This window comes from Leptidea sinapis, chromosome 4, assembly GCF_905404315.1.
Source record: "Leptidea sinapis chromosome 4, ilLepSina1.1, whole genome shotgun sequence".
In the NCBI taxonomy this organism is placed as follows: Eukaryota; Metazoa; Arthropoda; class Insecta; order Lepidoptera; family Pieridae; genus Leptidea; species Leptidea sinapis.
The window spans coordinates 5,537,853-5,550,108 of record NC_066268.1 but is presented as its reverse complement, the minus strand read 5'-3'; the positions used below and the strand labels follow the sequence as shown (position 1 = coordinate 5,550,108).

Below are 12,256 nucleotides of genomic sequence, written 5' to 3'. Positions count from 1 at the left end.
AAATTAAAGTCTTTTGTTCTCTATGACATATAAGATTCAAAGTAAATTTTTTTTTTCAAAGTAGGATGTGACATCACTTATTGAAAGTCAAAAACTATCACACATACCAAAAAGAATGCCTCAGACCTGAAAAGGATGGGCGCAACATCATAATATGAGAGATTTATTTCTTGAAAGCTACATCTGAGGATAGTTATTAATACTTGCTAGATATATCTGTAAAACACCTAATTTATAATTAGAAAATTCTTTCACAATCCAATAATCTAAATCCCTGTCAACTCCCTCCTCAAAAAGGACAAAATATTAAAAATAAACAAAAATTTATTGAAGATTACTTTATTAATGACTATCTCACAAACACTCAATAAATAAGTTACACTCATTGCTCGTGACCACACGATATACTACACTGTACATGAAATAATAAAAAAAAAACAACATAAAAGAGATCATAAAAAAGTTAAATTAAATATATACAAACAGTAATATCACATAATATACTTAGCAATAAAAAAAGTAATGTTAATAAAGTAAACGATATAATATAAATACAATAAATGATAATAATATAATACAAAATATAAAAAATAATAATAAAATACTATCTAATATTAAAAAAGAAACAATATTAATAGAAATACAAACATAACATACAAAGAATAATATTAAAATAAATTATATATCAATATAATAAAAGATGAAAAAAGTATTTATAAATACATACAATAAGAATTAGTACAAATATGAAGATATACTAAATTATATACATAAATATATACATACAAATAATTATACAAGATAGATAATTGCATTAAAAAATATACATTTGCAGGTAATTAAACAGAGAAAGTCGAGATTACAAAACAAAAAAAACTTAATAATGAGTTAACATAAATCGCAACTTAAATATCTCAGACACACATCCATTCTAATAAATTAAACATTCATAAATATTTTAATATGGTAACTTATTGCTGGTAGGCAGAGTAAGCCAGGTTATTGGCTTCGTTTCTTGAACGGGACCAGCCACCGTCCCAACCTCCGTGTGGTACTTGCACAGGTGGACCATGCTCCTCATGAGCTACCCAGGCGTGTTCCTCCTCATGATGATACTTCTTGGCGATCAAAGCCTTGATGATGGCAATTACCTGGTGATAATTGATTATTAGTAAAGAGATTTGCTTTAAATATTTTGGTGCTTTTTCTAAATTTGTAACCATTGAAATAATGGTGTACTGTTTAAAGAATTATTGACATTTTTGGATGACTTAGTGAGAATGTTTTCTGTAGAAAATCTGTATCCAATTGTCCCGGACCCAGTGCTCTGTGACCGGCTGGATCACTTGGCGTTGCGTAGAGACGTCGCTTAATTGTGTGTCTACTATCATATTTATTACGCAGGGTGTTCCGAAGAGCTGTATCACCTGATTCTTACCGCCGAATTTCACCTTCTCACGACACGCCACAAATTAACATATCATCCCCACCATCTGGATGTGTGGCGGTCCTCCACAGTGCGGTTTTGAAGGAACTTTCTTCCAAAACTGTGGAATCAGCTTCCTTGTGCGGTGTTTCCGGGATGATATGACACGGGTACGATTAAAAAATCGCGTACTTCTTAAAGGCCGGCAACGCTCCTGTGATTACTTTGATGTTGACTTCACACCAGGTGACCTGTACACTCGTTTGTTCTCCTTTTCCATTAAAATAAAATAATTACCTTTGCGATGAAAGCAATCTTGGCAAGGACAGCCAACTTGAAGAGGGAAGCAGCGATGACAAGAAGGGCTAGGACTACCAGAGCGACCGCTTTCACCTTGGCTAAGATGGCTAAAGGAATGAGAAGCTTCAACTTCTTCTTGAGTGCCTTCTTCTTCTTGCCACGGCCTTCATCAACTAGAAAAAAATAAAGAAAGTTTACTTAAGTTATTTAAAAATGGAATATCATGTGTAATCCCAATAGGTCGCCATTTCACGCTTTTTGATCGACGAAATCTAGTCATATTGAAGTTTGTAAAGGACATTTTATTGGTGATATACATGACGTCACAATGACGTCATTAAGATGGCGGCTTCTCCCCATATTATCGTGCATGATTCTATTAAATATTAACTTATAATTATAATTACTTTTTCAGTTAAAAACCTCTTAGGGAGCGCTGAGCACTATATTTAGTTATTGAATTACACTGAGCCGTAACGTTTTTCATGTTTTGTTGGCTCGAGCCAGCCAAGGGAGCGCAAGTTTTCAGAGCTAAATTTACCAGAGTAATTTATACACAGTTATATTTATATACATTGAACAAATATATAACGTAATGGATATAAAATAAAAAACGTTCTTCGTGAAGTACAAGTGCTGACCCGGCAAACGTTGCTTTGCCATATAAATAAATTGACATATGTAATGAAATGTCATTGACTGAACTATTTGTATATATATATAATATGGGTCCCAGATAAGTAATCACCAACATATCATATATTAAAACCTTCTTCGAAACAAGCTACATCTTAGAGTATTATTATAATTCCGATCGATTTTGTAGATTTCGCAATATAACCGAACAAAAAACGGAAGTTTTATTGTCTAAATTCTTTGAAGTGCAATACCGTTTTATGAAAACTATAATTAAAACTTACTTAAAATAAATTAACTCGTTGTGAAACTGTATGTAAAATGAAAGTATAAAAATGTTCTTATTCGTAATATTATATCCGTTACTTTCCGAGTTGATTTTACATTTAAAAATTTGTGTCAGTACATTCTGGTCGCAGATATAGAGAGTTTACTTATGTGTTATCTATAGCTGTAAAGTGTAACATATATATTGAAAAAATAATGCTATTTGAGATATAAAATTAGTTTAATTCTGTATTGTATGAAAACTACAAAGCTAAATTTTTGAATTATTGATTTACATAATCATAATTTGTATTGCTTACATGGTCTTTGGGTAAAAGGTATTATACCTAAGCCAAGCCACGCTTTTTTTCATGAAAATAATGGATGAGACGAGCAGGACGTTCAACTGATACGCCCTACCCATGACCATGCAGTCCCGCTCAGGATTCTTGAAATTCCCAAAAATTCTGAGCGGCACTACAACTGCGCTCGTCAACTGGAGACAAAAGATGTTAAGTCTCATTTGCCCAGTAATTTCACTAGCTACGGCGTCCTTCAGACCGAAACACGATAAAGCTTACACATTACTGCTTCACGGCAGAAATAGGCGCTTTTGTGGTACCCATAATCTAGCCGGCATCCTGTGCAAAAAGCTACTTGAACACATGCCAAATTGTTATTGTATTTCTAGAATTTGTCTTGGACCACGTCACACCATACAAGTAATATGTGAATGTTCACGCCTCAACGACTGAACCGATTTTGATGAAATTTAGTACAGAGATAGACGAAAGCTTGGAAAATGCATAGGAAACTGTTTATTGCGAAAAAATAAATAAAGGGGTTGAGATACGGGCTGGAAGTTTGTATGGAAGTTCGTGATTATCGAAGATAACAGCATAAAATTTGTATTTGGGCATTTGATAAGAAATAATTTATAAGAATTTGATTGAGTATTTTTGAAACTTTGACCTACATGGAGATGAAATAGTAGATAATAGTTCACAGGAAAATACTATTTTAGAGACTAAATGACAAAGTATATCCGCTGTATCGTAGAAGAGCGCCGCCAGCAGCGGAAAGAGCAGTTTGTATGTGAATTATTTGCAAAGTATCCCAAAAAATAAAAAATCTGGCCAAAGTAACTATTCCACCCGGGCAAAGTCGCGGGTAATAACTAGTATAACAAAAGTATTAGCTGGGCTGGGCTGGTTGTTCGTTGCTTTTGAGACCAAATTCCTGTCTACGAATGTCTCTTTTTCACATCTATGTTGTATATTATAATTGCAATCATTAAGATTAGCAGGCATTGTTGTACAAAGATGAAAAGGCAATCATGTCAAAGCCATGCGTGAGAACGTAGATGATTCTGAATGGTGAAAACCTTTGTCTTACTAACACAGTTCCAATAAAGTAATTATAGTTAACAACAGTTCATAAATTTACAACTGTGCTACAAAATACAAGATCGTTGCAATCATATTTTCTCTGAACTCGTTCTCAAAGGTTAAAAGTTAAATTTGACACTGAAGAGGCATAAATTCCTTTATCTCTGGAAACGAAATGTCTGTATACAAATGCCGAAGGATTTATTACTACTTAGTAAGAAAATACTTTACTCCAAACAGTGTCTCTGTCGAAGAGAGAAATAATTATAATCCAAATAATACTATAAATCTATTCCCTTTTTATTTCTTTTACATTATCTTTAGCAAAACAAGTCCTATCCATTTTATATCTTAATATATATAAATCCAGTGTCCTGATGTTTGTTTCCAGCGAACTCCTAAACTAATGAACGGATTTTAATGGGGATTACTTCATGGAGTGCAGTTAAGTCCTACTTGAGAAATAGGATAGTTTTTATTTCGATTTGGGACCCATAATTATTTTCAATATTTGTTTTGTATCGACATATTTGCTATGAGAGAATTTATTGATGCACGGTTTGAGAGTTTTGCTGAGAAACAATTTCCTTATAGCAACAGGATGTTCCCTGTTTAATTTTACGAAATAATTCTTGATGTTACGAAATATTATGGACAAATTAATAAGAAACAATATTTTATTTATTATGTACAGAACAACATCTTTCGTGTCAGCTAGTATAATAATAAATACTTCATGATAATAAAATCTTTTATGTAAATTTGGTGAAATTTTTGAATTGATAACCAGTTCATATGACACACTTCGCGGGTCGTTTTTCTTATGCGACCGATAAACTGGTTTTTGGTTAACTGTATTTTCACTAAGAATGTAAATCCTATTAATTAATAATTCGAAAGCTGTTTGAATTGTTTTGCAAAAAAGTTAATGAAATTTATAACTAAATATTCAATATTTTTACTCCCCTAATTTGTTTGTGAATATTTTTAAAGAACTTCAAAAATACCAATGATTTAAATTACTATCAGTTTTTAAACTTTTCTTTGCACTTCTGAATTTAAGTGTGGTATACTATAGTGGAGGTGTTACTTAAACGATCATTAATACGAAAAACTTCTATAAACTTTCCTACTATTCCCAAAAATATATATTGATATAATTCTCCTTTCATAACATCATCTGTAACTAGCAGTTCTGAAAGCTTATTGGCACAACTAATACATTTATAATTACCATCTCCAATCGACCGCGATTCTTCTTCTTCTTCCTCTGAACCAGCGAAGCTAACTTCTAAGTCACTCTTTTGCAGAAGATCTCCAGCACTGTCCCAAAGTCTTTCTGTTATCTGCTTGTTCCTGAGTTCTGGTTCAGTTGAAAGTGCTTCGAAGCTCTTTGAATCTCTTGGCCCATTGTTGTAAATAGTCAGGCCATCAATAATATTTAATTTGCGCACTGTACCTAACCTCTCTGCTGCTTTGAGGGCATGTTCCTGAAAAACAATTATTATGTTTTTTAAAATATTAATAATTAGAAAAAATAATTAAATTATATCGTAACGCAACCTAGGCCAATTTTATTAATTATGTTTGATCCGGTAAAATTGTAGTATATGTTCAAGAGAAACTATTTTATTTTATCTTATTTTATAAATTTAATTTTATTACAAATTTTAATGCAAAATTTGCGCGTACATATTTAATAGATAATATTATTGAAAAGTGCAATAAAGATACAATTTTATTTACTTTTTTTTATAATTCTGATAATCGTCACATAAAAATTATTTTATTAAGTAAATATAAGTGTACACAACTGCGTTAAATATTTTTTTATTTACATTTTTATGATATTACTATTGTTATATTTTATTAATAAAAATCCGCTATTTTGTGTCTTTTCTATCAAAGTATCTTTTCAGAATTTTATGCGAATTAATAATATTATACAATTTAATAATTTTTTTGACGTGTTTCCTATCAATTAATAAGAGGAATTATTAATGTCAAAAATCTATGAGAGATAAATTTATCTCCGGACACATCTGTTCCAATATACCACATGTGTGTTTAAGCTTTAAATCTGAGCATTTAATAAAATTTGTCCTTTAAATTTCACATCACCGCACTTATATCACAAACACTAACCTTCAAACACAAATTGATATCACTGTTCATACAATTCACGAAATTGTTGACAACCAATCGCATAACAGAATCTTCTTGTGCTATAGGACCCGAGTACACCGCTCCGACTATACTGAACAACACCAAAATGGTCTTCATTTTCTTAACTTTTGAAGGGACCACGTCCTTTTGCGAAACGAATTCAACTGTGTGAAACAGCAGATTGGTAAGAGTTTTTTATCTAAAATGTCCCCACTTCTTAATTTCGACATTAACATATTAAAGTAATTGATGCCATATGAAGTCCGTCCGATGCTTTGGTGAATGAGTCGCATGGCCGTTAATATTTAAACATAGAATTCTTTTTGATGGACTTATGCATGATGTAATAAAAAAATAGTAACATTATTTTATGTTTTTGAAAAATTATTTTCAAATTGGATGTTGGTAGAGAAATAATACAAAATTTAATTGTTCAATAATTTAATAAATATAATAAATTAATTAAACTGAGGTAAAATTAGGGCGCTCACACACATATACATTCACATTCTAATACTTATGATAAGCTGGTTAATTGTCCGGCATACGCCATATTTTGCGCATCATTAACCGTTCGACTCCATCCCTGCGCTGGCTTATACGAATACCCTGGATTCTCTTCAGCATGGGCGGGTGCATAGGAATTCGCACCAGCTGATGCACCGCTATTTTTCGCCAACAGTCTTCGAATAAGTGAAACTGCACTGACAGCGAACGCAATTTTTCCGAGGAAAACTGCCTTAACAGCCACAAATGCTATGATTCCAAGGAACAGGGGTATTAAGGCAGCCATTTTCAATTTTAAAAGCAGCAGAATAGGTAAGAGTTGTTTTAGCTTCTTCTTATTCTTTTTCTTGCCACGACCTGAAATTGATGTACACGAATTAGATTAACCACCAAGTTTTATACTACTATTATTGCTATTGAAAAAAAATATAGGGAAATGGAAAAAGATTGATTTATAAACATTTATAATAAATACGTGATTACCAATACAATGGGAATGAGAGATGTTAGCCGGGGATCAGTTTGAACAATAAATATTTACTTTTTTTAAATTCTAACTTTGTAAACAGGTTTGATGTTACTATTGGAGAAACACTAGTGAATTTCGATGGCCAGAATGTTAATAGATGTCTATATATAGCTTCACCCTTTCTTGAAAGATGTTTTTTCATATTACATATTAATAACGAAAAAAACTACAGGTATGCATTATTGCTCCATTTAATAAATTAGGGTAGTAAAATATTTCTTACTAAAGACAACATTGCAATTTAGATAGAGAGTTTCTTACAATATATTAAATTAATAATGATATTATTACGATATTTAAACTGAAATAAGCCCGTGGGGGGAGTATTTATTCCTTACCTTCCTCATCCAGATCTCTAGATTCGCCAGCATCATCAGACAAACGTAGCTGCAGTACGTGATTATCTAAGAAATCCCCAACATTGTCTACTATCCTCTCTTCCAACTGAGATTCCCTCTCCTTGGGATCCACTGACAATGGCTCATAACTCCTAGCTGACCGTGCAGATCCAGTATTGACTAGAGATAGACCATCTAAAATATTGAGGTCTTTCGTGATAGCTAGCTTTTCAGTCAGTTTCACTGCCTTTTCCTGCAAACATAACAGGATAGTTTGAGAAAAAAGTTGCATAAAAAGGCATAAAAAAAGGCATTTATTTTCTCAAAATTGATTTCTTTAGAATTCTTTTTGATGTCATTTCTAATATACTAGATAATACTACCGCTTCGGAATCAAATGGCGCTCTGAGAGAGAAGAAGCGGCGCAAGAAAATCTCCCAGCATTCTTTTTTTGCGCTCTTTTTAATAAAAATATACAATACATATTTGGCGCTCCGAGAGAGAAGAAGCGGCGCAAGAAAATCTCCCAGCATTCTTTTTTTGCGCTCTTTTTAATAAAAATATAGAATACATATTTGACTAAATATGTGAAGGTACTAGATGCAACTGACTCTGAGATTTATACAGCGAAAAAGGGCTTTGCTCAGACATTTCTCACGTAAAACATAGCTAAGTGTAAGCTGAGCATAATCTTTTATTTAGTTTTTATAGTAATTTGACAGCTAAAATTATGTTGAGCTTAAACTAAGACAGTCAATCATGTAATAAATATTAACAAACACAAAAAAGCAGTGTATTTGCTGGAATATCAAGAATTCGCTTCTTAGTTGGATAGTAACAAACTTATTATGCCACCGAACAAAAATAACTATCATTTGTTATTATTAGAATCACATCACTTCACAACACACCTTCAAACATAACGATGTATCGTTATCTATACATTCCGAGACAACACCAACGATATTTTCACCGATTCCATATTCTACCGGGCTACTACACACACTTGCCAAAAAGGCCACAAATGCTAGTTTTCTAAGCATCTTCAACTGAAGTTCACTTCAAGCACAATGCTGAATGAGTTATGGTATCATCCCAAAATTGTCATTGAATTTATCCTTTGTCTCCCCACTTGATTTGAACACACATTGACGTAAAGATGTACACGTTGTTTGACATCATACGCTAACTGATGAGACTCCATGTTGAGATAAGTAGAAAAACAAATATTAGATGATAGAAAGTGAAGTTTGTTCATAACTAAATAAATATACTCTTGTGTCGGCGCAAATGAAACGAAAGAAAAAGTGCGAATGTTGAGTTTTCATGACTACACACTAAGTTGTAAATGTATTAGGCATTACCGATACTTAGCTGTAAAGCAATAGATGTCAGAATGGTTAAGCATGAAAGTTGCGACTGATTTGACTTCTCATTGAATTGTCAATTTAACGTATTCAAAACCGATTACAATACAAGTTCATTGATAAATTCTCACTGAGATTTTAGTGCCAATCAATGCTATTGTTCGTTGAGTGTGCCATTTTTACATTGCGGTAAGATTAACAACGACAATCATAACTCAATTTTTAATTCCTATACACATCAGGTCGATGACAACTTCAGGGACAAAATTGACCATAATTTAATCTTAAAAATTTAAATGTTTGCTTATCTTTCATACAACGGCACCTATTTCTATCGTGAAGCAGTAATGTGTAAGCATTACTGTGTTTTGGTCTGATGGGCGCCGTAGCTCGTGAAATTACTAGGCAAATGAGACTTGACATCTTATCTCTCAAGGTGACGACTGCAGTTGTAGTGCCACTGAGAATTTTTGAGTTTTTCAAGAATCCTGAGCGGCACTGCATTGTAATGGGCAGGGCGTATCAGTTACCATCAGCTGAACGTCCTGCTCGTCCCGACGCTTATTTTCATAAAAAAAACATCGTCTGTCATCAAACCTCCAAATAAGAAGTAGACATTTTGGATAATAAAAAAAGTTCAATAAATATTGATATCACACTACTGTATAAACATATCCTCATTTTAAATGTAGCTATTTTTTTAATCAAGATTTTTGGGTCACACTAGACTATAGCAAAACCGGTAAAGTCACTTTATGGCCACATAATGACTTTCTGCTCAGTGTCACTGTCCATTTCTCCGTGACTTTTAGTTTACTAAAACCTTTCGCAACATTACAAATGTTTCTCTTTAGAAAACTATACAAGTTAACTAACTGCGTGCTTTTCCTCGATGTATTATGTCTTCAACTTATTCGATGTTTTGCAGATTACGACTTCGTTTAAGCGTAACCAGGTTATTAGATATAGAGGTATTTAGATGGTATTTGATACGCTCAGCCCATTTCAATGCAGTGCCGCTTAGGATTCTTGAAAATAACAAAAAATCTGAGCGGTAATATAATAGCGATCGTCTCTAGCTACGGCGCCCTCCAGACCGAGACACAATAATGCTTACACATTACTGCTTCACGGCAAAAATAGGCGCATCCTATCGATATGTTACCGCAACGCAAAGGTAATTTCACAGTTTGGATAGATATGGACGAAAGTTTCATGAAAACCGCACTGAGTGGCAGGCTCCTTTGCACCAGATGCCGGCTAGATTATGGGTACCGCAACGGCGCATTTTTCTGCCGTGAAGCAGTAATGTTTGCTTTTGCTTTTATTATTGTGTTTCGGTCTGAAGGGCACCGAAATTAATGGGCAAATGAGACTTAACATCTTATATCAGAAATTTTTGGGTTTTGCAAGAATCCTAAGCAGCATTGTGTTGTAATTGGCAGGATGTATCAATTACCATCATCTGAACTTCCTGCTCGTCTCATCCCTAATTGTCATAAGAAAAGGTATCTATCTATACTTATTATTAAGAAAAAAGGTTTTCTTTCATTCTTCGTTATAAGTCGAAAACTATACATCGTAAACATAATCAAAATATGTTTAATCTTGTGCTAATGAAGCACTTTCATACGATACCCCACTTATGTGGGGTATCGTATCCCCACACTGTTAACTCAATTCAAAATTTTGACAGCCCGCCATTCCTTGCATACATACCCTGTTTTTGTTATGAATTCATTGCAAATAGTATATTTTTATGACTTTTCCCTATACTTGTAATATAAGACATGTATTACTTGACAATATGCCCTATAAATTTTGAGTCCCTTGAGACTGTTCAAAAATACGACATAAACGGCCGTATCTTTTTCCTACGATAACTTAAAAGTTTGATTTTTTTCAAAGCTTCAAGAAACTGTAGATTTTAGTATATCGTTTCAATTTCAACTCGATACCTCCACGCGTTCTCGAGATAATGTGTCTTGACAGACAGACAGACGTAAAACATATTTGTCTTTTATGTTTCTTTTTTTAGTTTGAGGTACAGAACCCAATTTAATGGTCAGAATGTCACGTTATATCGATGCGTCGCTAATATTATAATTTAAAAATTCACAACTATCAAATCCAAGCTTTATTTAATATAGTCAAGTAATCGATATCAGATAGGAAGCCATAAAAATGATTTAATTACATCCGAAACGTTACATCATATATAGAAAGTCTTTATAGATAATATAAAAGTATTCAACGCGTGTTGTGTCTAGAAATAAAATAAAGAAGTGTAAAAAATATTTATTGAAAAAAAAAAGCTAATACCGGATGCTTGCCGGGGCAGATATTCAAAATAATACACCGGGCATCTATGCTCTGTGAACGACTAGATCACTTGGTGTTGCGTAGAGAAGTCGCTTCATTGTGTCTTCTACCGCATTTATCACGGGAAGTGTTCCGAAGAGCTGTTTCACCTGATTCCTGCCGCTGAATTTCACCATCGCACGACACGTCACAAGTTATCATTCCATCTGGATGTGCGGCGTGCCTCTTTCTTTCATGTAATACAAAGCTGTGGAATGAGCTTCCTTGTGCATTGTTTCCGGGACGATACGAGCTTCAAAAAAAGCGCGTACACAGTCTTTAAATTCCGGCAACGCACCTGTGATTCCTCTGGTGTTGCAAGAGAACGTGGGCGGTAGTGATCACTTAACACCGGGTGACCCGTACGCTCATTTGGCCTCCTTTTCCATAAAAAAAAAACAATATGAGCGGACACCCAGGATTTGTCAGTGTATTTATAAATTAACTGTATAGTTTTGAGACCGATTAAAATGTTACGGGGAACTAACGACAGTACATCATAACGCATTAGAATTGTTTGAGCCGTTTGAGATAAGCGTGCAAGAACCTACGCATAATATTGGCATAACGTCCTGTATAAGCACGACATGTATTTATTGTTTTTTTTACACGCTTTACCTGTATGTATGTTTGTTTGTAACCGACTCGTTTGGGCGAGATTTTGTCCCACTTTTAACGGTCAGATTTCATTCAAACTTCTTAGATTTATCGAGGACCGATGACAATACATTAATTTGATAAAATTATTCCATTTTTCAATTTTCCAAATAAGATTTTTGTTAATTTATTTAATTTTTTCATTCATCGTCGAAAAGGCAGGAATTGATGTTCATTTTGAATTTCAACTATTATCTTTTCAACCAAAGCGTGTTTTTAGTTTTTTAAACTACTTTTATTGAAGTGATAACTTCTTATGGGAGAGTAAACTGCTTAGTAACGTAACGCGTTACGGCGTCAGTCTGTCTGGCTCC

The 12,256-nt window shown here is 33.5% G+C and overlaps 2 protein-coding genes across 2 annotated transcripts; both read right to left on the bottom strand.

Moving 5' to 3' along the window:
- Positions 1 to 323: 323 nt before the first annotated feature.
- On the bottom strand, positions 324 to 6,356 carry LOC126979812 (uncharacterized). Its single transcript, XM_050829356.1, has 4 exons — positions 6,163 to 6,356; positions 5,252 to 5,507; positions 1,724 to 1,899; positions 324 to 1,151 (listed from the first exon to the last, which is right to left on the bottom strand). The coding sequence occupies exons 1-4, from the start codon at positions 6,298 to 6,300 to the stop codon at positions 972 to 974; spliced, it is 750 nt and encodes a 249-aa protein (XP_050685313.1). The 5' UTR covers positions 6,301 to 6,356; the 3' UTR covers positions 324 to 971.
- Positions 6,357 to 6,607: 251 nt separating this feature from the next.
- On the bottom strand, positions 6,608 to 8,653 carry LOC126979814 (uncharacterized). Its single transcript, XM_050829358.1, has 3 exons — positions 8,469 to 8,653; positions 7,558 to 7,810; positions 6,608 to 7,047 (listed from the first exon to the last, which is right to left on the bottom strand). Exons 1-3 carry the CDS (start codon positions 8,598 to 8,600, stop codon positions 6,701 to 6,703), a joined length of 732 nt encoding a protein of 243 aa, XP_050685315.1. The 5' UTR covers positions 8,601 to 8,653; the 3' UTR covers positions 6,608 to 6,700.
- Positions 8,654 to 12,256: the final 3,603 nt, after the last annotated feature.